A 26,404-nucleotide genomic window follows, 5' to 3' on the forward strand; every position below is an offset into this window, starting at 1 on the left:
TGTCCTAACATTCAAAACTTTAACCATAATTTCAAAGTCGCATAATAAAGGGGCAAAAATTATATAATATGCAAGATAGAGTTATCTTTCTTGATTAATTAAGAAGGTTGAATGGTTGGGAGCCTGTGTATGAAGTTTCAATGCAATACATGATGTATTTGAATTAAATGCAAACTAGAGTTATCTTACTTGGTTATTTAAGTAGATTAGATGGTTGAGTACCATTGTATAAAGTCTCAATGCAATTCATCAAGTAGTTGCTGAGATATAAACCTATGTGTGCTTACATGCAAAACCGTAACCAGAATTTCTAAGTCAAATAATAAAGGCCCATAATTTGCATTATATTCCAAAAAGTTGTTATCTAACTTCATTAAATTAGTAGGTTAGATAGTTGGGAATACATATCTAAAGTTTCAATGAAATACATGATGTATTTGCTAAGTTAATGACTTAAAGTTGCTTACATGCAAAACCTTAACCAAGGTGTGACGCCGACGCTTGGGTGAGTAGTATAGATCTCCACATTCTTTGAATAGTCGAGCTAAAAATAGGGTTAAATAGGGGTATTAAGAGCAAAAAGGAGGGATAGTAGGGCTCTTAAACTAACTTTGTGCATGCAAATAAATGACCTATTCATCAAATGTGATGTACCTGAGTTTTCTTTGCTTAAAAATCAGTGCTTCAAGAGGGATACAGCAACAGGGTGAGGAGATGAACCTGGAATGGGTGTCTCTGACTTTTCAATATGCACCACTCATTCTCATTATAGAACCCCTCTTGAAGCACTGGAGACCTACTGTGCATCAAACTTTTCCTACACAAATTCTAGAAATGGCTTCTTATTAAAATCAAGAATTAGATAAATCAATCAAGGCATTTAGTAAATACTTCTCTATTATTTCTTGAACTATTTTTACAAAAAAAGTAGAGATAGTAGGGCCTTTTCAAGAAAAAGTAGGAAAATAAAGGCCTGCTTGAAAGCCTGTCAGTTCAATGCCTATAATCAGGTCAATCCTTTATTTCTGGAAATATCCGACCATCAATCCATTCGCAATACATTTGCAAAATTTAGTAGCCCTTGATTTTCCACTCATACAGCCCTATTTCACTCAGCCGTATTCCACTTATACAGCCATACTGTATTCCACTCATACAGCCATACCGTATTCCACTCATACAGCCATACCGTATTCCACTTACACAGCCGTATTCCACTTACACAGCCGTATTCCACTCATACAGCCATACCGTATTCCACTCATACAGCTGTATTCCACTCATACAGCCATATTCCACTCATACAGCCATACCGTATTCCACTCATACAGCTGTATTCCACCATTATTATTTAAACCAACATAATTTCATATAATAAAGTGGTTGATTAGGACTATAGTTGATACAGTAGGTTTGTTAGCAGTTAGGATAAAAAAGGTTTATTCGCATACCTAAAATAAAATCCAAATCAGTATCAACAGCCATGGGCTTATAAATGGGTTTGATCCCAGACTCTTTTCAAAAGCAGTATTAATAGTTAGTTAAAACTTTATTTATTTTACGATTGTGAAGAAGGTATATTAACTGATGCCAAGTCACTCTCGTTGGCATGATTATGCTCTCGTTGGCATGATTTTGCTCTCTTTGGCATGATTGTGCGCAAGATTGTATCAATAGATGTCTTCAGATTCATGGCTTTACAAAGTTATAGTAGCAGATCTTTTCAACAGCATCAATGTTTGCTTACTGCCGGATGCTCTTACAAAGCTAAGATATAAATAGATCTGTTCACAGATTGGTGTCTACAGCAGTAAACTGATTTCATCATATTTAGTCATATTCAAGGTTTTACCATGACAAGAGACAAACATGACAAAAGACAAACAGATTCCATTACTGTTATGTATTTTCCAATGTGAAATGCAGTATTTACAAATGACATTCAAGTTAGCATCTCAAACTTAAAATATACATGTGTACAGAATATGAAAATCTTTTGACACACAAATAAAACAGTCATAAAACGATTTGAGCAACAATAACTCTGCAAACAGTATCAGCTTGAAACTTTTAATACAGCAAATATTTTACGATGAAAATGAGAAACATTTAGCACTGTATATATGCAAAACCAAGCAGTTAGTTTATATGACAGTAGAAAGCCTTCATTTATCAGTGTTTTCAACAACTTTGATTAGCAGTCATTCAGGCCCAAACATAACAAATGTTATTCTCAAACGGGTAATACGAACATTATTCTTTATCAGGTAAAACAAACCTTATTCTTAAACGGGTAAAACAAACGTTATTCTAAACTGTTAAGTAGAAGTTACATGAATGTAGCCATTTTAAAATTGAAGACATCGAAAATAATGTTTCGTACAAAATATTTCTTTTTTTTCAATCAACAATGATTACCAAAATCATATCATATCACTGAATGAACATTAAATGTGAATTATTTTTTTTATGAAAAATATAAAAGTATCATAAAAATAAGTTGAATGTGGTAAAATAAAATACCATTATTTATTTGGATGAGTAATGTAATATTGTCAGCATTTTACATACTGATCATAGCTACTTTTCAAAGATGTTGTGAATAAGGATAAAACTCCATTATGAAGCATTTAGTAAGAATGTAAATAAAACATCCATCAAGCATTACACTAAATTTATTACATGAATAACAATATTACACAGTCATAAAAACAATGAATAATTATTTGTCAATATACCAGTATGTACACTAAAATAAAACTACATGTCTTCATAATAACAATATATATATACAAAATCTTAAAGGAATTAACAATATATTTACAAATCATTAACAAACAAATATACATTTCCATGGAAACAAATGCCATTTTCCAATCAAGGAAGAATAGAAATAAAATGTAGAAAAGTTGATGAAAATAAGATTGATAAATCTAGGAAGTACAAGTTAGAAGATATCCCACATGAATCATCAACAACTTAAAAAACACCTATTTTGTATGGAAAATTACAAAATGATCGGGTAAAACACGTTACAAGTATGAATAGTGCTACTCTCATGGTGGACAGGTCTGACTTTGCACAAACAATGACTAGTAGGAGCTGTTGCCTTCAGTGCCGCTAAAAAATCCTAAACAAAATAAATGTTTGCTATAAAATTTAAAAAAATACTATGTTAAGAACAACATCACACAGCCTATGAAATTATCTACAACCTAAACTAACTATTCAACTAGCAATACATGTACACCAAAGAAATGTATGATATGATGTGCATTGAATTTCATTTATTAATTAAGCCATCAATCAATTTGCATTATGCAGCGACACTTCAAACAGATAAATGAGTTTCAAGATTGATGAATGTAGATTTTTCATACCAATGTCAATAGAAGGTGTAAAGTATGCCTGCTTGTACCATGCTGTTTAATCCTTAAAACCCCAATCATTTACTGTAGTGCAGGCAAAAGTAACTAACTACTACTGCTTGCAAATAAACTAAGCTAAAACATGCATGGCAATCGGTTTAGGAATTAATCATGTTCACTTTGCAATTTAGTACTGATGAGGAGATTATGTTATACTGCCAAAACTAGAAAAGTCACACCCAACATGTCAAAATAGTTTTAAGTTGCCTTAGAAGTAACGGCAATGCATATCCAATTCTGCTCGTTTTTAACTGTCAATCATATTAGTTGCACACGTAAATGTCTAAAATGTTAACTGTAGGGCAGTTGGGCAGTCCAAATTAGCAGTTACGTCACGTGATACATTAACATCCATTTCTTGTGGTTCCAAAATTTATTTGTTCAGAAGGCCTTTGTGGATTTTGGCAGAGAAAACATTGCCACAATTCAATCTTTTGAAATGCTCATTTGCAAACAGTAGTAGGCTACGTGCTAGGGATATTTAAACAGAGATCATAATGTTTTTATGATAATAAAAGGATTTGAGGTTAAAAAATCTCGGTATTTGTATTCATAAAAAGGTTAAAACCAACAATTAAGACCAAAGGACATGCTAAAGGCAATAAAATCAGGCCTCATCACTATTTTCCAATACGGTATCGTTATAAGTACCGGTAACCTCAATTATGTTAATAACTTCTGGCTCAACCACCTGAGGAAGAGATGAACGTTTTTTTCCATAAATATAGTACGCACTTAAATTTAAAGTTTAAAGGTACTTGTTCATGTTTTATAGGGCTTGACAACATTAATTTCACAGTGAAAGAAATAAAATTTAATGCTTGTTTCAATGATAAAACATCATCAAATATCATTAAAGATTTAATTAAGAGTTCAATTGTTAACAATTACTTAAAAAATATCACAGAAAAAAATATTCTTTTGCAGAAAAAGGTTATTAAACTCTATTGAACATTAAATAGCCTAAGGCATGCTTTACAAAAATCTGTCCAATCAAGTATCAACCGGTTAATGTTTGGTGTTAAATATTAAAAATAACTTGATTTGAAAAAATAAATAAAAGAAATTGCCATCATGAAATCAGTGAACTAGTCCGTTTAAGATATACCTAAAATCATCAACAAAAATATGATTTACACACCAGCAGAAAAAATGTCATCAAAACATATTCAGTTAACCACACAGAAACAAGATCTTAACAAATCCATTTTAAAAGCTCACAAAACATCTATAATCTAACAAATATTTTTCATTTCAAGAACGATTCAAAATATTTCACTATATTTAACCGGATTACATTTTAACACTCTTACAACACATGATAATATCTATTGAGAATTGATGACACAAGTTTTATCATCGTCATAAAAAAAACATTATTAAAGCAAAAAACAAATATATATCAAAAACTCAACAATATCACATTAAACTCATCTATCACATACACACACATAAAAGCAGATATCTAGAAACGGGCCGATTGTTCAGAACATCGTTCAAGTTAACAACATTGTTAATGTCATTGATGTTACATTTTAAATCGTTACTGCTCTGAAATCCTGTCATTGAATGATCAGCTGTATTTCTAACAAGATTTGAGACAACTGTTTCAGGTATACTGGTTATATCCAAGTATATGAGCACACAATCAAATTATTCACGTTTAAAAGTTAACAACGATGTTGTTAATCACGCTGTTTACTTTGACAAAGTTCTGAGGAATCGGGCCCCATGTCTGTACAATGATGTGAATGACCGAGAAGGCCAGATTTCTTCTATTTAATTGTATGGAACATTTATATGTAATTACGCAGCAAGTTCCCTATAGGCAAACCTTGGGCAGATGTATCTTCCCACTTATTTTTAAAATCGATAAAACGGAAGAGATAAATAAAAGTAAATGTGTTAACAGAGATGAAACAATAAAAATTACTTAAAATCTGAACTGGCTAAAATCCTAAAATAATAGTATGGAACAATTGATTATTAGAGCTGACAATTTCCCTTTAATAAAACGGAAAGGAAGCTAGGGAGTGTTTTGTAATGTTCATGTAGGAGTATCATAAGAAAAATTAACATTAAATTATAATATTACTTTCTAACTTAATTTGCATTAATGAAACACAATCTGTACTCAAAAATATATCAAACAAGTATTCAATAATACAAAAGTGTTGGAATATTTACTTCCTGAAAACACAAATAAGTGGAGAACGAAACTGCAAATAAAATGAAACATTTATAAAGTTAGGGTAAGACAACATGAAATTACCTAGATCAATGAAATACAAGCAAGAGACAGTACATCTTGTTAGTTCTAAAGAGCTGTATTATGATATTATTAGGCACACACCTTACTTTATTACCAAAGTTATTAAGTACATTGCCGCAACCTAGTGATTATGTGACGAGGATTGATAAAAACTAGCAAGAACATAACATGGCAGTATCATTATCCAGTAATCATCAGATATCATTAAACTCTGGGTTGAAATGCTTCCTAAGCTTAAAGAATTGTGCAGACAAATATGTGTGGACCGGCATTTATTTCTACCAGATAGCAAGCCTCAGTCTCTGACATTTCAGCGTAGATAAGATGGTTCCAGTATTGATCAGGTAGACGATTGTGAACTTAGCTGTTCTTAAGGCTACAACAGGAGTGATTACCGTCTAAAAGGCTTCACAGATATCACCACAGTAAATTTAACATGAGTTTTGTCCATAAATGCACACAAGACTCTTGAAGGAAGGGGTTATCACCATGGTGAACTTATCTAAATCATGAAGGCCAACCGGACACTTGTCCATGAATGCACACAAGAGCTGTTTTTACTACAAAAGAGGTAGTATTGTGAGTACAGATTGTCTGAGATAGCGCCTAAGTGGACTCCATGTACAAGAAGGCCGATGTTGAATGTCCAAAACATTTTCATGCTTATCAAGTACTACTAGAGGTTTGTGATTACATCACAGTGCACTTATCATTGAGGCCAATGTTGTGATTACTGCCTAAAACAGCTATCACCTTAGTGTCCTATCATTGAGGCCAAAGTACATTTGTCCATAAATGCTCACAACTGCTTATAATTATAATATGCAGTTTCTCGAATCATTAAATGACAATTTTGTGAATGGAAAATCTCAATTATAAACTTATACTCGGTGACAACAACAGCATTTTTAGTAACAGCAGGCACCAATCTGATCAAGTGACATCTTGATTGGTTTATATTGCATTCAGACAGTATAACTATGGCCAATATTGCTAGAAAGAGTAAGAAAATAGAACATAATTATAGATTAAGCACAGTTATGGCAAAGAGACACTTCTTCAGTTTCACACACCCCGGTAAGTAGCCAGATATGGCCAATACAAAGTTAACATTATAAAAACAAACAAACAAAATGCGGAAACTTTGCCGCAGTAATATTTCTTGAAGGGTTCACAACTTTACAACGCCATCAATCTGTCTTTCAAGTCTCAATCAATTTCTCTAAGATAAGTTTCCAAGTTCTGCTTCGGATGAAAAATTGTTGAAAAATATAAAGAAGAAGAAAACAGTTTTTCTCCCTTCCTAGACAGAACGACACAATTACACCACTACATGTAAAGCTAAATATGTTAACTAAGCTTTGTTGCTACATGTAATATGGAATCATATTCAAATAAGACTGTTTTAAATAGAGAAATTATGCACTTCACTTGTAATTCGAGTTAACTCCTATTACTGAACTTCATGAAAATAGTCTCTAAGAGGGGAAGATATAATTAGTATTAATTACACTACTTGTGCTTAATATGCCACTTGGCATTATGGCTAATACAGAATCAGATGATTGAACTTCATAATGGTCGTATTGTACATGGAATATCCTCATTAAATTGATTTATTCTTAACACTCAGCTGTGGACAAAAAATAGTGTTCCTGGTGTTCTGATATACTTTCAGTCATTTTTGATGATGGTAGTTTCATGCCAGCTGTTGACTAACACACACCAACTGGTAATAAATGTCCCATAATCTCTTTTTCATCATACATCTTGCCTTTATGTACAAGTTTGAAATCACACACACACAAATGATGTTGCTGCAAGAGCCTTCTTGTTATAATTCAAACTAATTTGTTTCTCATTTGTCAGAAACTGGGTCAAGAGGCACTGAAAAAATGTGGTTCTGAATAATTTACAATATTCAAAACCACATTTGCAATGACTCTTCACCCAGTTTCTGACTTATGAATTTAAGAATCATTGTTCCTAAGAAATGTTCGAACTAGTTATGCCTCGTGACATAATCCACATGTACATGTATAGTAGACATTGTGAAATATGAATATTCTTCCTTGAATGCGATAATTAAGTAATTTAACCAGAAGCCATTTATCCAGAAGCTATGTAATGTTGTTGGCTAGTGTTAGTCAACTATCCACCACACTAAACTTGATGTCACACTATGAAAGAATATCATACACATGGATAACAGCATGAGGTTATGAAATGGCTGCAGGGGCCTGTGTCATTCAACATCTAAGTGGTAACTTCTCTTAGGATCGTATTTCTGTAAATAAAAAGTGAAGGAAAAAAAACTAGTTGAAGCTCTGCCACGACCGAAACTGGGCAACTCCTCCAAGGGTCAGACCCTCTATTTCTACCCAAAATAGCATCTGAAATTCCCCTTTTTAAAAAAAGATCAAAACTTTTATATAATGAGAATCTCACAATTCATTAAATGATGTTTCTGAGCGCTATATTTACTGTGATACTGATATTTTACTCCATTTGTAAAACAGAATTGTCCAAATTGTTTGAATTCTTCGCCAAAACTGAAAAAGGGCCAGGGTGTCCATGACTGGTAGAAAGGCCCTGACATTGAATTCTTCTTTAAGTCAAATTCATTATACTGGTACTTAAACAATAGTTTGAAGATCGTTTTTTTTTTTTTTAAGTCCACAAGCTGCTATTTTTAAAGTGTAACTATTTTGATTTCTTTTCTAAGCCCCAAATACAAAATAATTCTCAAGTTGATATTACAGGAATACATGTGTCTTAATTTTCAATATATTCTTTCACGATATGACAGTTTGGTGGTGAATTCCAAATGTTAAAAAATGTCCTTATTTTGAATACAGCCAGGGCGCATATTTCACAATAGAAGTGAGGCAGTAATGATGGAAATGCCGGAAATGAAACTTAAACATACAGAATCAGTCATAGTTTATCCAACAGAGTATAAACTAACTTGGAATATCTCCAAGTATTTTATGTTTTTATGAATTGTCTGCATGAAACTTACAAAACAGACAAGGAAGAAAAAGACTAGCATTGAAGCGGTATGGTCATATTTATGTATGGAAGCCTACCATAGTTTCTATTTAGAACCATCTAGTATAATTGTGTTGCAAATAAAAAAAAAACAAGAGCGCCACATAGCCAATACTGACGCTTGCCTGTTGTTTTTAGTCGAAGAATGGCATAACTCAACACTTATTGAAGCCAGAGTTATTTCCCTTGCTTAACAAGTATATGAAATTTATTTGAAAATCATTTTCTTGTTGTCGTCAAGGACGCCAACTTCATCAACGACACAAAGGCTATCAAAATACTTCAATTTTTTTACTTCAAAATAAAGATGAATTCAAAATGTTTTTTGTAAATAAAAAGATAGAAAAATAGAGGGTCTAAAGAATTAAAAACAATAACATTTTTATGTACATTAATTAAAATCATTAAGTCTGTACCGTAAGGACTCATAACTAATGTAAGTTTAAAAAAAAAAAGAATTGGTAAAATACACAGGTTGACCTGACCTAAAATGTGGATGAAATACAAAAACGGTAAATGCTGATAATGAAAATCAAGAGACCATTGGAAAGTGGAACCTTTAGTTCCAATTACAGACTGCAGTACTCTCCATATGCAGAACAAAGCCGTCAATATCACACAGCAAGCCGACACTTCTGATGGTCACACCAACTGTTATTGACGTCTTCTCAATTCTATGATCTGCGAGCGAGTGATAGTCTTTCAGCACAACGTTTTTCCTGACACTTTTTATTCAGCTTAATTGCCAAACTACCAGAATCTGCATTACTGAGTTCCCACTGGTGGTAAATTGAAAGACGGGCAGCAATAAAGCACAAAGTCTCTCCTCTGCCTGTTAAATATCACACTGTGTTATTAAAACATACAGTTTTACTGTAGCTTAAGATACACACAATTTAGCTCTATCCTTCAAACAATGAATATACATAAATATGTACACTGCTCTGACATCTGCTCAAAACTTTGTGACACACACTTAACCAATGTGATCTTTTCAGTTGAAATAGATCGGGAATATGCAGGTGCCACTGTCTATATGGCTGTGTAAAACCTGAATTCCATTTTCACACTGGCCATTTTGAAAACATTGCACAAGCACTAGTACACAAGCACTAGTATAACTCTACATAACAAAAACTTCACCATTCAAAGCAAAAAGCACTAACAGGTAGTTCACAAGGAACTCAACAACACCTCATAACCAGGATTGAAGCAAGCACCATCATCTTTAACCTGTTCCTGTGTTTCTGACCAAGCTGCTCAACAGTGGCCAAAACTTCTAGAACTTTCCATTTTGATCATATTATTTCATATAGAGACCTAGTCCACAGTATTGTCATCGGACCATATTTTGGCTTTCTGAGGTAGGGCCATTTTGTGACGGCTGCGCTTCAAAATTAAAATCAAGGTTGGCATCCATGGCTAGTTCATGTCGAAGCAACTGTTCAACATCGTAATCGAGATCAAGCATGCTATGGGTGTCAATTTGCTCAAGGCTCATGTTACTTTCATTCCTGATAGGTTCATCAGGTCCTACTTGAGAAGCATGAGAAGCCCCGAGGTTTGGCGACTGAGCGTAGTTAACCATACTACTAGAAGTATGAGGCGAATTATTCACTTGGTTATTGTTAATATTATTCAAGTTCATAGTTTGTACCGGTGAGGTACTGTAAGTGTTTTGTATGAAAGGTTGTGATTGTGAGAGGGTGACTTGCTGCGGTTGATATGTCGAGTTCATCTGCTGTGTGAGTGCGGCACGGAGCATTGAGTCATTCGGGGCCTCTAGGCACTGCTGGAGAAGAGATCGGTTACCATTGTTGCTTACTGGGGTCTGCTGGACTAGTCCCACTTGGCCATGTCCAGACTGGTTCATTGGAACCTGATTCGCCATTGCTGAGGGCTGATTGGCCATCGCGGTGGAAGAAAGGTGGGGAGAGCGTTTGACTGGCTGCGGGGAGTGAACATATCCTCGTGGGGAGTAGCTAGGACTCAGCTGTGGAGATCGAGCGGGGGAGTGCTGTGTGTTAACCACTAGAGAGTTAGGTACGGGGCTAGGCATCATCTGTCGAGCTGGTGACATAATGTTTTCCTGATACATTGGGTTTGGTGACACGGTGTACGACCTGTTCTGGGGCTGGGTCATGGTGTCCAGGTTTAATACTGTCGTCTGCTGGTTATTTTGTTGCTGCTGTAGATGGTCAGTGTAAGACGGTGGAGCAGGAAGGTTGCCAAATCCTTGACTATCATAGTTGTTTTGCGTGTTAAATCTTAACATTGAGCCTCCGGAGAGCAACTGTTGTTTAATGGTGTTATTAGACATCATGTCAACATCATTACCATCATTTGAAAGCCCCTGATTTCCCTGCTCACCTATATTGAGCCCGCCCACTAAACTGTCTACCAATGAGTACCCCTCATTGCTGCTAGTGTTATAGTCAACCTCATGTGCCCACGGTATAGGAGACATCGGGGGCACCTGGCTCTCGTGCAGGTCTGGCTCAACAGCAGCCTGAATCGGAGACAGTCGCCCGCAACTACTCGCATTACTACCAGCCCTTGTTCGGAACTCGGGACTCAAGCTAAACCCATAATGGAGGTCATTAAAGTCTTCACTAGTGATGGAGCCATTTTCCTGAGCTGCACGAATTGCCTCAATTCTTTTCTTAATTCGGCCTCGTTTCTTTTCAAGACTTTTAGTTTCCATACTGCCAGCCCTGCGTCTCGGAGCTTTGCCCGGCTTTGCGTCAGGATTGATAACCCACCAGGAACTTTTGCCCGTACCCTCATTCTGTATGCGCATAAACCGACTGTGTAGGGACAGGTTGTGCCGGATAGAGTTCTGGAAAGAGAGATGACACAGTTATTGAACACTATATATTTACTGTTTCTTTCATAGACCCATATTTTTACACATTTATTAAAGGGACTTGTTTACACTTTATAGGGTTCAACACCGAAAACAATGATTTTAAGTGTAAACAATAAAACATATTCAGATTTGAATTCTACTTTTTATAGTGATTTTGTCATGTGACAGAATGATTCCCCTAAAAAGAGTATCTGCCAGATTTTGTTTGTTATATGATACTATCAGACAAGAATTTATAGATGGAAAATATTATGAGAACCCAAATATAATTAAGTTTAATATATTGATGTCTTGTTACATTGAAAATGTTGTGAAAACACTGCACACTATTTATACTCAGCTTTTGAAAGGAGAAATACTCTTTTAATACCAAGAATAAACATAATATGCTTGTTACAAGTCAATGGAAGCGTATTAAAATATACTTTAATTACAAACTATGTTTTGACAGATACTATTATTTTATCCATGCTCACTAATTTGTACAAGTAGTTTTCATGCATGTATTGTGTGATGTTTGCATGGGCTGGTGGCCTTCTAGCAAATAAACTGTTTGTCTTGTCTTTGTCTTTGTTTGGTGTTTGTTCATATAAAAAGCTAAATAATTTTATTTCAACGAATTCAAAAAGGAAATTTTGCAAATTTAAAATTTGTGATAGAATCCCGTTAAAGCGAAAAACGTTAGATGATAGCTCCACAATTTATAAACGTACATGACATTCACATAACAAATTAATTGTGAAATTCACTTTTCAAATCATTTTATGTTTTACTGTCACATCAAGGCCTTTGTGAGCACATTAACACTCAGGCCTCATACTTGTATATGCTTTAATGACACTTTACAATGGCTCTCATGTGCACACTGGAAGTCTGACCTGGAAGTCTGATGCCACATACCTAGGGAGACTAATAACGGGCCTGGATCCCATTAAACAAGAGAAAGGCAGCTACAGCCCACATTTAAGGCAGCACTGTAGGAAATTAAAAGTTATGGTTTCACTTTTATAATTGTCAAGGTTGAAACAATCACCATTCCCCAGGAGATAAATTATCTTAATTACATGTAACTATATAACGTGGTAGGTTAATGTATACATGTGCATCAACTAAAAATAAAATATAAAATGCTTGAAGTGATGGGCAATAGCCCGGTTAACAGCAGATGTAAAATGTCTGTTTTTCTCGGAAAAACAAGGGATTAAACTAAAAACATATTTAAGTCCGGGGGATGAAACTTCCTACAGATTTGTTCATTGAAATGTTCGCTGGGAGTACAAAACTACAGGCAAATACCTAACACAGTATGTCAGACACTTCACACAACACCGACAGTAAAAAAGTGCCATGACAACTACCCTGACAATGACACATGTTGATACATGTGTATGACAATATTTTTTTCTATTTTATTTTTTAATCAAAAGAGCTAAAAGTACAGAATTTTATATTGATTGTTTTGTGTACATATGAGAACCAAGGTTATTATGCCCACAGCCACATAAAATTAATTATGGGACATATTTTCTTTTTCTTTTAACAGGTTTTAATTGATTACTAATGACAGTACTATAATTGATCACCACTGATTTTTATGCCCACGGACACTTGTTGTAAGCATCAGGCAGGGTTTTCGATAAGAACGGGCTGCCGGCCAAAACAGACGCTTCAATTAAGGTTCAAATTTGCCAAATAAGTTCATTTTTCCAAAAGCATCTTTCTTCAACTCCTACCTGGTTGGTTACATTTGTATATATATGGTTGTACATGTTTGACCAAAACTTATTAAGTTCCTGATCATGTGAGCGCGCTAATAATTTGTAGTACCTGAAATTTTAAACAAAGATCAAATACATTAAACCTGAAACTAGCTAGTGCTTTTTCTATTCAAGTTTGGAAATAGACCCTAGGCAAATTGGGAAAATTTGCATCGTAAAATTTACCAATTAGGGGATAAATTTAAGGCCTTTTTGTCAATTTTGGGATAAATTGAGATTATTTGATTCATGTATTTCTGTTAGAAATTAGTGTACCAATACTTAACCATGAATGTCATCCAAAAGTGCTGATAAATGCATTTATTATTGTAAATGAAGTGTCTCCAATGAATTGTTCCTCGGCATGCAATATGGGGCACCGTGCACAGTACGGTAAGTAAAGTAGCGAGACTTTTCCTGACTGCAATTTCATCTCAATTGGGAAAATATAAAGATATATGTCATGGGAAATCAACATTCTGACCTGTGAGATGTACAAAAATGCCTGCAAACACTACATAAAACTTTCAAATCTTTATGAAAATAATATGAAATGAAAAAATGAAGCATAAGCCAGGAAAATAAGCTGTGGAAAAATTTGACTGTACGCATTTAGCCATTATATGGCTAATTGTGCTTAAATAAATATTTAAAGAGGGCATTAGCTCTTGCAGTGTGGAGGGAATTATACAGCATATCAAATACCATTCAATTTTAAACATGTTAGCAGAAATTAGGCTTACATGGATAGGATTACCAATAACATGTACATGAATGTTGAAGTCTTTTCATGTTTCAAATTGATATTTAATATAAACATTTACATTACATATGATTTTGTATGAAATTTAAAGCCTTATTTATAAAAGTTTGTTATAAAACACATTTATAGTATAGTAATGAATACTCTCAATACATTATCTATAAGTACATGTATCATGACTGTACTGGAGACTTATCAACACACACCGAATGACCTTACTATCAATTATTGATAACATCATAATAATGGAGTGTTTTTCAATATCATAATAGCATGTACACCACACAAACTACTAAAAGAAATATAGACTCTATACCGGTAATTCTGATAAAGTGCTCAAATATCTTCACTGTAGTTAAACTCGAGTGACATGACGTCAAGGTGTGCCTCGTGATTCCCACAAAAACTTCACATGTTTGTAAACAAAGGTGTACTTTTACATGGAGCATGGGGTTATAGAGTATGCTGCTCACAATTTGTAACCTACATTCCATTGAGCTGAACAGGATATAGCTGGAAACCTCTTAGTCAGTATCTTTAAAACTAAGATTTGATTGGCTGTACTGATGGAAATTAACAGAGTGGGATTTCGTAAAGGGGAAGATTAATCACTATTACGCAATAACTGTTTACATTTTTTAAAAAGGTACCCTATGAGTAATACATGTAAATGGGTCAAGAGCATGTATTACAAGCTTTTTTGAAAAACATGCACAGAATTTAGTTTGGAAAAGAAATGTACTTTTCTTTAAAACAGGGAAAAGCTACACCAAATAGATTTAAAGGCCTGTCCTTCTATAGGGGCAGGGGGCATGACTTTTGCTGAATACCCACGTCTAATAAGGGAGTTTTCGAGCATATCCAAGTTTTCTAAAATTTTGTGCACCCTCAGACCATCATTTTTTTATTATCTGATTTACAAGATTTTTTTTAAAAATGTTGAGTCGAGGGGGCGAAATAAAAATAAAAATAAAAGCTGAAAAAGTGAGCAGTCGTACAAAAAAATAAAAGTACTGAGAGGGAGCATAAATTTTATTTTCATTTTTATCATTTTAAGCCCAAAATGCCTGTTTATAGAGCTATATATCATGTATATGCATGTTTTGTGTCCATAATAACCACAGAATTGTATAATAAAACACTATTTTACTTCACAACACAAATTTGCTCAATATATGCTTTATTTCCAAGTCTTGTAGATTGAAGCCAGATTAAGATTTGGAATGGATTAACAATTGAATTGTACAAAATAAATTGAATGAAGAAACATGTTTTGGCTTATGGTTACATGAACTCGTTAAACAAGAATGAAATTTCAGATGAAATACTCGCTTACATCAAGTTAAACAGCAGTCAAACAAATATTGCAAACTATTTGATTTTACTTAGGTTGTAATGCACTTTTACCAATGATGAATGGTAAACTTTCTCTTATTCATAACAACTCAAAATTAATGTTCTATGTAGCAGTTCAAGGTGACATCAAACATCAGCTATTTTAGATACAGTAAAACCTCCCCTAAAGACCACTTCAATAATAAGACCACCTCAAAATTAAGAACACAATGTTCAAGTCCATTTTCCAAATTTTGCTCTTTCATTTAAGGTCGTTATTTAGGCCACCTCAATAATAAGACCAGTTGTAAAGGGTCCCCAGGGTGGTCGCAAAGTGAGGTTATACTGTATATTGTAAGTATTGTAGCAGTATAACTACAGACTTTGTGAAATAACTGAACATAATGACATCAAGTTCTCACAAAGTGGTCTACAATATCAACCAACAGATTGGTCATAAATGTTGACCACACATTCAATACATACACAGTTAAGTATTTTACTTCACTTCAGATATGTTAGTGTACAAAGAATGAAACAGAAAACTGTACACTGAGAAAGTTAAAACGGTAAAGAATAGCTAATTTAGGTTATGTGAACAAATAAAATATGTTGAGGAATCTGGCTTCAATTCTATTTGAAGTATATAAATATGTATATTTCTACTGGGTATTTACAAGTGCTTAATGACAGTGTCAAGTTCTTCATGTAGTCAGCTTTTAAAGGTATTAAGTATATGTGCTCTACTGGTCCCGTGTTCACAAAAGATCACCTGATCTGGATCAAGTTGATCCATAAAAATAATTGCCATTTTTATGAAGCAATTGAACACTTTTTCCAATACATTTTATAAACATACACACACAAATCTAAAAATCTTCCAAGTTACATCATGAAAACATGCTTAACTTGTCATTGATGTTGAACAATTAATTTTTTACACTTATGACAATAACAGATCTGGATCAAATCAGGATCAATCTTCAAAAATCGGTCGTATAAACGTATTAATTTCCTTTTTTTCTAAATAAACATGGCAAGATGAATCTGGCTCATCTGAATATAAAATGTTTGAATTGGCTTTATCCAGTATTGTTGTTACATTGGCTAAAACATCTCTAATATGAGTCATTGCAATGTAAAACCAATTGAAAACATATTTTTTATTAAATTACTTACAGTTATAACCATTAATATAGCCCGATTGTTATAAAAAACTGGAAAGTTTTTTTTAAGTTTTATGATGTACATACATCTTTCTTCAACAAATATGGACTAAAACATTATCAGTTCATTAAATGTTTTAACCATAGGCAATATATTTTTCATGTTTGTTTAATTAAACAAATGAACAAAAAATGAGTAAAGTTTACCTTTAAATATAGTGTCTCAAAAGTTTTGCAGGATGTTTATATTTGTAACATTAAATAGAACGATTAAGCATTGCATAACATTTTGCAAAGTTTGAAATACATTATATTTGATCTTGATCCTGAAATTTCATCCTTTGTGAACACAAGGCCTGATTAACAATAACATCTTAGTACTCTGATTAGGGAAAACAGCAAGGTCATTGAATTTGGAATAACAAAAATTTCACAATAATCTGTCATTTTCACTTTCACATATGGGCCGCACAATGCCAAATTCTTCCTTTAATTCTTTTATTCCTTCATTGTCGGCTACCTCCGTATCTCCACAGTGGAAGCAGACATCGTCAAACTGGACAGTCTTCCCTGAAAATTGCCAATAACATGTCAGTAAAATTATCACTCTACTCATCGCCATTTAAAAAAATTGTTGGTGAGAAATTGTCACACAATGAACACAGTTTAACAACATGTTACTTTCATATTACAAGTATTGATTTGCAAGGTGCATCACACAATTTCATTGTATTTTGAAAAAAAATGCTTGTTGTTTTATTACAGATTTTGACATGTCTGCACAAGCTATATAGGGTTACAAAAGAAACTATAATTTATAAAATAGGGGCAGCAGTTACAGTGCCAATCATGTGATGTAAAAGGACGGGACTACAGTTATTTAAAAACAACAACCCAGATCATTAAAAAATATGTAGTAAACAGTTATACCAACAGTCTAGATACCAACATTAAGACAATGAGGCATATAACTGTAATAAGACTGTATGCAATGTGGCAGAAATCTGCTGTACACAGGGTCATGAATGATGAACAGATTATTCTGTTAAAACTATGACTGTATAGGTGCAATACTTTTCATATTTGAAGTAAGACCTTAATACAGGAGATGTCAGAACAGGATTTCTTTACCAGAATACCAGGCATTAAAATGCTTATAATCTGCTACACATTTCATAGAACTTCTACCTGCATAATAAGCAGCCTCCATCATCGAATTGCAATTAATTCCCTCCTTGACAATGATCGTATTGTGGTATATATTCCATCATGGAATAGTGGATTGCCGCACATATACACGAGCTCCTCCTGCACACGCATGACAGACCGCTCTTCATCAGTAGAAAGCTTTTTAGCGCTGTACACAACTCGGCGCTTGCCACACTCTCTACATAGGGCAAAGCTCCGAACTTTGGCTACAATGGAAATGATGACCTGTTATTTATATTTGCCATGACATTTGTTTATATGTTTTTTTTAAAATTAAAAATGAATCCATTCAAATGTCCGTAAACTCGTCACTTTAAATAATGTTATTCATAGCCCATCGGTATTCAGGGTCATCAGTACCGTATATTCATCTCACTCTCAGCCTAACTCGCATTAATTTGGCGAAATATTAACTCGTTGTCGTTGCATCATTGTTAATACCGACAATAAATTGCGTTTTGTAAAAAGTTTCAACTGGAATATTTCTCTAAATGAAAAGGCGTGTTTTTTTTTAAAATTCACTTACCCGAAATCATTCAGAACCCAGAACGGCGTGTTTAAATCCGTGTCCGCATCATCCCCGGCCGCACGCTCGATATGGACGTCTTTGTCCGCTAAATAAGCAGATGCGAACTCCGACAACAATTGGTTAAGGTTGATGGCCTGGATTGTCGATGTTTCTGTTTTGTTTTCACTTTAAAATAACAAGCAGCTGACGATGCCGCCATTGCAGACGATATTCAGTGTCACCTCCCTTGATGGTTATACTAAAACACGGCATCGATGCTCGAAATGCGGATATGTTTTGCGAATTCGTTAAAACTAGTTGAAGAATGCATTTCTTCTTTCTTTTGAAGCACAGTTGATAGACGAAAAACTTAACGTGTAATTGGCAGACAATCAAGTTAGATTTTTTGCAACATTAAGCACAGGGCCTATGTTTAGCACAGAGCGTCGTGGAATAGACGAGTTCAGGCTCCGGGCTTTAGCACATCCTCACCGCATTCGAATCTCCTCAGCCAACAAGCTGCAATGTTATCTGTGTAACGGAGTCATACGGAAATATCCGTGGGTTGTCGACAATGACGTCGCCGTAGCAGCTCGGCGATCAAAAAGCTGTAGAGAATGCCAATGGATAGCCGAATGTCAGCTTCCAATCACCAGGGAAACCCGTGATATAGGTTTAATACTCGGAAATGAAGTCTGCGAGTTGTTTTTTAATGATCATGTAAAGCTAATTTAATTTTTCCAAGAAGTTATTTTATTTTATTTGCACCCAATTTTTCGGGTCGGCGGGCCAAGTAAAAATAAAACAGTTGATGATCTCTTTTATTTTTATTTCATTTTAGCAAAAACTTGTGTCGGCGGGTTTGTAAATCAGATTATTAAAAAATGATGGCCTCAAGCCTACTGTATGATTGGTTTGCCAGTGACTCTTCAAATGCTGTGACTATTTGACTAAACTTAAATTTACTTAAACAATTTGGGGTTACCATGTGCACTTGAACAAGTAACATGGGCAGGGATTGACAAGGGAGTCTGAGATTCAACGACTTTGGGACTTTAGTGTCCATTATACTCTCAGTTAATGCAAAAGAAAAACATAATAATGAATGCTATGGTACTTTACATCTACTGGCTTTCTAAACAAGAGGCCCAAAAGGGCCTATGCTCTACTGGCATGGCTCTTGTGGTCATTTTCAATCCAGAGCATGTATGTTTGAGTAATAGGCAACAAATATATAGTTCACTTTTTGTGTTTGGATTAGCTGAAAACGCTGCACGTTCAACATCTGAGGACAGGAAGTGTTGTAAGCAGATTAGTTGCATGAACTATTTTAATATGTGCCAAGTGAAGGTAATCTGAGGGTAAAAAATATTTGCTTTCAAAACTGTACTCATGGTCAAAATTTCATTTCTGTAGCTTTAAAGATAAAAAGTCGGTCAAAGGTCAATGTCAAGGACATCCGAGGACAACATTAATGCTTGTTTGCAAAACTGTTCACATGGTCAAAATTTCATTACTGTAGCTTTAAAAATTAAAAAGTAAGTCAAAAGGGGTGGCGCCAGCTTTTGCCCAAGGGGCATTATTTCAAATGTTTTCAAATGCATCATATGATGCTCCACAACAAATATCAAAGGTATGGGCCTTGTGGTTTGAAACAAGAAGATTTTGAAAATATTTCTTAAATAAGTCTCTACGAAAATTGTGACACCCAGGGCAGTGCCAGTTTTGACCCAAGGGGCATAATTTGAACAACCATGGTAGTGGACCACTAAATAAAGCCTTGTTCAAAATAGCAAGGATTTGCATAGTGGTTTCAGACAAAAAGGTTTTTAACATTTCCCAATTTGGGGGGGGGGGGGGAGTCCGTCCCTTAAACTGTATCTTGTTCACAAGCAATTGTTTACAAACGCACGGACGCACGGATGCACATACTTAACTACGTACACATTACCATCGCATAAGCTTTGGCCAGTAGAGCTAAAAATGGTTCAAATTAAAATCTTGCGTAAATTATCAATATTGCCCCTTCAATGAATGTTATTAAACATCATATAAATATTTCTACTTTTTGTATGACTATAGATTTATCTTAAACCGCTGAACTACTTGATAATAAATTGGACTAAGAAAGAGAGCACACATAAAATGGTGATGTATACACAAGCGTCTTATGTTTTAATAGCACATATTGTATACTGGGCAAAAATAAATAAAAATGATTTAGTTTAAACTTATTTATTTTTACAACAATTGTGAAACAAGCTATTGCAACTTATATTAATCACTCTCGTTGGCACGATGTTGCGGGAGAGTGTGGTCTAGTGTAGTTGGGGAAACCGGAGTACCCGGAGTAAACCTACTTGTCTGACTTGGTGACCACAAACCAAACTCACATGCGCCCATGCCGGGAATCGAACCTGGGTCGCCTAGGTGAGAAGCGAGTGCACTAACCACTGCGCTAACCGGACAACCGTAAAAATGATTTGGTTAGGGTTACAATGTACATCCTTTCAAAAACAGTCCGGGTAGGTAAGCTTTTTAAAAAAAAAAATCAAACTTTATAAATGTAAGAACGTTATTGTCACCATACTATTAGAGAATGGTGTTGAAGTAAGTTTCAGTACAGGGCTCTCGCGAGGGGGCGACTTGGGCGAAGTGGTCGCCTAAAATTCCCAGACTTCGCCCATTCGTATCATCAAAGCGACATTGACTTCGCCGAAAATTTTAGCACATTGTAAATCTGTCAATCAGCGAGTATTTGGCCAATGTCCCATTAGTCAAAACATCACAATAAGCCATTCATACAAATTGGTAATCTCCTAATCCGATGGGCCGTGTCATCCAATTACCAAAGCATCGCCAGTAGGCGGAGCTATTGAAAGTTAACCAATCAGAATGTACATTCAGAAGATCCTGATCAAATGCTATAAGTTCGTTAAAATGAGATAGAATTGGAGACATAATTATGAAAATCGTGTCAAGCATTAATTTAAGTTAAAAAGTAATTAATATATGTATTGAATAAACAATGCAAGACAAATAAACGTTGTTGCTTTGGAAGCAGACGGTCATAGCCATCTCGGGCCATCGGCAAGTAGGCGCTATGAAAATCAATAACATGACGTATCACCAAATATTTGATTGGTTTTAGTAAAATGTTCATGTAAAAAAATATTTGTAAACACAAAATAATATTTATTTTTTTGCTTTATGTAGAGTTTACTTACAGTAATTTTCTCCTGTCACAGTTACGATGTCAAAAAAAATCGGCGAGATCGCCGTTTTGTCAGAACAATTTTCCGAGTTAATTTTTCAACTTCCCATTATGTATTGGTAAATTTTTCATCAAGGACACTGATTTAAATGTCATTTGGTTCTTAAATGTCAGCATATTTAAAATTATTTAGCCAGAGACAAGTAAATAACAGCACAGCTGAATGTGACATTCGTACCCTATCCCGAACGTACCAAAACAAGATTCGTCCCCCTACTTTATTGACAGTTCATTTTAGATGCTATTTGGAGATAAACTATGTGACATTGACAAATACACTTTTGCTGAGCAAAAAATGATACATTATTTTAGGAACATTTTATATAGTTATAGCAATCAATTGGAATGTGAATATAAACTGAGGTGTGTGGTATGGCATAGTTTTTGTATCAGGTGTTATGAAAAGTATCACTTCTCCCTAAAGTCTCCCCACTTCTCCCTAAATTGACTGAAGGGAGAAGTCACTTCTCCCAAAATTTTCAGCCTAGTGAGAGCCCTGCAGTATGAAGCTTTAAAGGTTTAAACTACATTTAAAACACAATTTTAAATTATTTTTTTTATTTTTTACCAACTAACTATAAAACCAATAGGTTCTTCGTCGATGTCCTATGTATGGTCGGGTAACCCAAACCATTTTTTTTAGGCCCTGGTATTTCATGTTCAGATATAAGGTGGTAGTAATTTGGCTAAAATGGTATCAATTTCCAGGCACAATCTATCACCAAGTCAAGCAAAAAATCAAGTTTTTTACGTATCGATATTTAAAATTGACAATCTGATGGTGGTGATCAAAATTGTCCATCAAATTAAGCAAAAATATAAATAAACCGTCCATAAAAACTGTAATAAAATGAGAAAAAAACTACACATAAAATTAAGTTTCAATACAGACGACAATAAAAACAAGATATTTTGCGCAGACTGCAATTCAGACTTCCTCAATACATACGGTTTCCATATTAATGAATCCAACGGCTTTGGAAAGTGTATTATCATGACACAGAAAACATTGTTGTTTTTTTGAGTACATAACAATTTTCTTACAAAAACAAAGGGGTGAAAAAAAGTGTTGCGAGTGAACTTTAGATCATGCGAGTTGAAATTTTCAGCTTCGCAAAGATTTGAAAGTACATTTTTTTTCAACTATAAGCCCTGTTGGCCCCTTACAAAATCCGCCCTATGCGATATGTATGACTTTTCAGGGGTCGACACTAACCATTTTTCCAAGGGATCCCGAAGGGACACCAACATTTGAAATCAGGGGTCCCTTCCTGAAATTAGGAGTCCCTTCCCGTTTTTGTTTTTTTTTATCATTGTTGAGCCTGTTTTAATATTTAATTCAACATACAGTGTCTTTTACTTTTCAATTATGTAATTCAAGTATACACCCTATTATACATGTTTTTAACAGCATGTAATGACACGTTAGTAGCACTGAATGTCAGACATGTGAACCTCTGGCAATGGCAGTGAGGTGTATTTGGGTCTCTAAGTCGGTGGATTGGGTTCAAAAGCGGTAGAATGTCCCAGTCAAAAACAAAGATGAATACAATGAAAACAAAAACTTGATGTTGTTACTATTTTTAGATTTTCGGGAAATACGCATAAAATACATCATGGTCCAGGGTCTTGTCATATGTCGGTGCCTTTCATTGAGAAACAGGAGGAATATTACATCTGGCTTGTGAAAACTCAAGTCAATATTTAGTAGAGCTGCTGATAAATCAATCAGACTGCCCAACAGGTGTCGTGCATACTGAAAGAGCAGACAACCAAGAATTGTGTATGTTAATTTGCGTGCCAAAAAGTCGTAAAATTTTATAAATTGATTCTAGATAATTAATTAAACTTTGCAAATTTTATTACTATTTTGTTTTGATCAAAGCATTAAAATAAATGTCTTTAAAATTAACAAATAATACTGATAAGTTGAATGCCAATTAACAAAGAATGCTGAATGTAGGATGTCGGTCTTTTGTGCCGTAAATGTTACTGTAACTACTCGAAGGTCGCATCATTAAGGCATCAAAGTCAGCAGTGTTGGCATCGTTTTTGGGCGGTTCTGACACATACGCATAACAATTCCACATAAGTAGTTTGCCGATAATAAATCTCTGTCACCTCTGACCTTGTTAATAATGTAAACAACAAAACGGAAGCGTAAACCCGCATGTGCCCTGTGACATGACCTGTTTATTTATAGATTCATGACGTAACTATAGTAAAAAGGTCAGCTATACTTTTGCTTTGGTGTGTGCGATTATAATAATATAATATCATTTTGTCATGCACTGTCAAGGAATTTAGGGGGACCCGAATATAGGTAATAATTTAATGAAATGCTACTTATTTATTGATATTTAGCGTTTATCGGTCAGAAATTTAAATGTTCCGACGGAATACCGCACTTCGAAGTTTAGGTGTCCCTCCCGAAAAAATGGTGTCCTCGGGATCCGGGGACCCCGTTAGTGTCGAACACTGCTTTTCGGCCGCTTACCAAGTCAGCCCTATGTGATATGCAAGACTTTTCGACTGCTGACCAAATCGGCCCCATCCTGTAGACATTTCGGCCCCTGATTACAGAGACGTTTCAGCCTAATTTTTTTTAATAATACAAAATAATTAATATTACATGTTAACAAATATAAATAAATATGATTGGTTAATATTTTTATAAATAGAGATTAAGACTTTGAAATTGTGTTTGATCAATGCATACTTTGCCAGGCAAACTGTGGGTGTGAACAAGATGTGTGATGAATTAGTCATTTAGTGTCTTTAATTTCTTTATGTTTTTTACGTGTAATTAAAGAAGAATTGAATAATATAGACAATGTATTTTTGGTAAAATTCTTTTTACATAATTTCATTGAAAGATCATTGTTTCCATAAAGTATATACATTAAAATAGGTTTGTATTATTTTTTCATTTCAGTCCGACCTGATCCACCAAAGGGAGCGGATTCAACATATGACCATTCCTGGCCGTGACGTCATGTGACCAATGAAATGAGCCATTACAATTGGAGGTCAAGTTCTGTACACTGAAGTTCTCTACATGTAAGTTTTATATTCAATGCTTTTATATAATGCTCCTAGAGGACTATGACAATGGGTGTGCAATGTCTACATGAGGCAAGTTTAATCTTGGGCAGCACAGAGTCTGCAATAAAGGTAGCTGTTCTCAATGTTAACTGTTAAGGTAAGCATAATAATTCATTCAATTCATAATTCAACAAACTCATTTCAAATCAGAGTGTGGGCTTTTTGTGTATCTGAAGCCATTTGTGGGTTGGAAGCCTTAAATGTTTTGTCTTTACCCAAAACGTTTTGCAAAAAATAAGAGGGCCAGAATGTCTCTGTTGAAAATAAACAAGGGGGGGGGGGGGGGGAGGTCTCAAGCTAATATTTAAAAGGGTCCAAAATGGTAAGGCTGGAAGGTCTCAGGGGTCAATTTGGTAGGAGGCCATATTTTCCATATTTGAAGTATTTACGTGCTAAAATTCCCAAAATAAAAAGGCCAATTCCCAATAATTGCCTTAAAAGCACTGGTTATAATATTTTATATTTGAAAATTATAAGGTTCTACAAATTGCTGCACTCAAATCAAATCAAAAATAGTTTTTCTTGTAAATGGGTGATTACTGCAATCTTATAATAAATAAATATGATATGTTTGTGTCACATTATGTTTTCAGTAGACGATTTTTTTAGTTATTATCTGGTCTTTTAATGATAATAATTAATATTAATTGCAATACATACAAAAAGTAAAGCAGTCATTTAAAAAATAATTATGCATTGCTAATACAAACCTTCCAGCCTGCAGAGCTTGTGTTGTCCCCTTTGTCTTTAAAATAGGGGACATTCTGGACCATCCAGTCGTAGATCTGAGACAGGGTCAAACGCTGCTCAGGTGAGCTCTGTATTGCCTTCGTAATTAGGTCAGCGTAAGATAGGTTGCCCCATGCATTTCTTCGCGAGGAAGTCTTTTGCTTAATTCCTAACACATCTTTATGGTGATCATTCACACCTGGATCGTCAGAAGCTGGAGACCCATGCTGTTCTTCATTTCCGAAGTCCTCAACCGGTCGACATGGCCATGTATTTGAGCGAACCCTTGTCTGAGGCTCGAAATTTGGATCAATCTCGACTGCGTCCATTTTGGATTTTAGCTCAGCGCACTTGTTCCACTAATTGAACAATTAATCGATCGATAATAACCACCATGCCTCAGTTTAAGTTCCATGCATAAATCCGACACTTAGTTTAAGTTTACAAACTAACAAAAACCAACAAAAATATGTCAATGTTTCACTGCACAGAATCAAAACATTAGCCTATCGTAGTAGTGTACATGCTGTCTATTTCTGGAACACAATATGACGTAGTACGACTGTTGTCACGGGCGATTTGCATACTGTGTGCAACAGGTATGGAGCACTACACACTCGCTGTGGAATGGACTACGCGCAAATCTAAATGTAAGATTAAGGTCACATTCAACTATCAAGAGTATTGCAAAATGCAAAACATTTTCTAAATGAATATACGAGAAGTTTACTTAAATGTCTTTTATTTTAGACCTAATCTGTACCGCCTATTTTTAACTATGCTTTTATAAGTTCTGTTTCTTCCACAACATTTATCAACACTAGATCCCTATTAGGGGTTTGACATTAACTAAAGATAGATGGAACGTATATATCTACCAGAAAACAACAACAACAACAACAATGTTAAGTCATGTCAAAACACAGTAGAAGTTTGAA

The 26,404-nt window shown here is 34.6% G+C and overlaps 1 protein-coding gene across 1 annotated transcript; it reads right to left on the reverse strand.

Moving 5' to 3' along the window:
* Positions 1-1,888: 1,888 nt before the first annotated feature.
* On the reverse strand, positions 1,889-26,035 carry LOC128237199 (forkhead box protein O-like). The gene is made up of 2 exons (XM_052952524.1): positions 25,448-26,035; positions 1,889-11,590 (listed from the first exon to the last, which is right to left on the reverse strand). The coding sequence occupies exons 1-2, from the start codon at positions 25,793-25,795 to the stop codon at positions 10,088-10,090; spliced, it is 1,851 nt and encodes a 616-aa protein (XP_052808484.1). The 5' UTR covers positions 25,796-26,035; the 3' UTR covers positions 1,889-10,087.
* Between the last annotated feature and the right edge of the window lie 369 nt (positions 26,036-26,404).

This window comes from Mya arenaria, chromosome 6 (assembly GCF_026914265.1).
Source record: "Mya arenaria isolate MELC-2E11 chromosome 6, ASM2691426v1".
NCBI lineage: Eukaryota > Metazoa > Mollusca > Bivalvia > Myida > Myidae > Mya > Mya arenaria.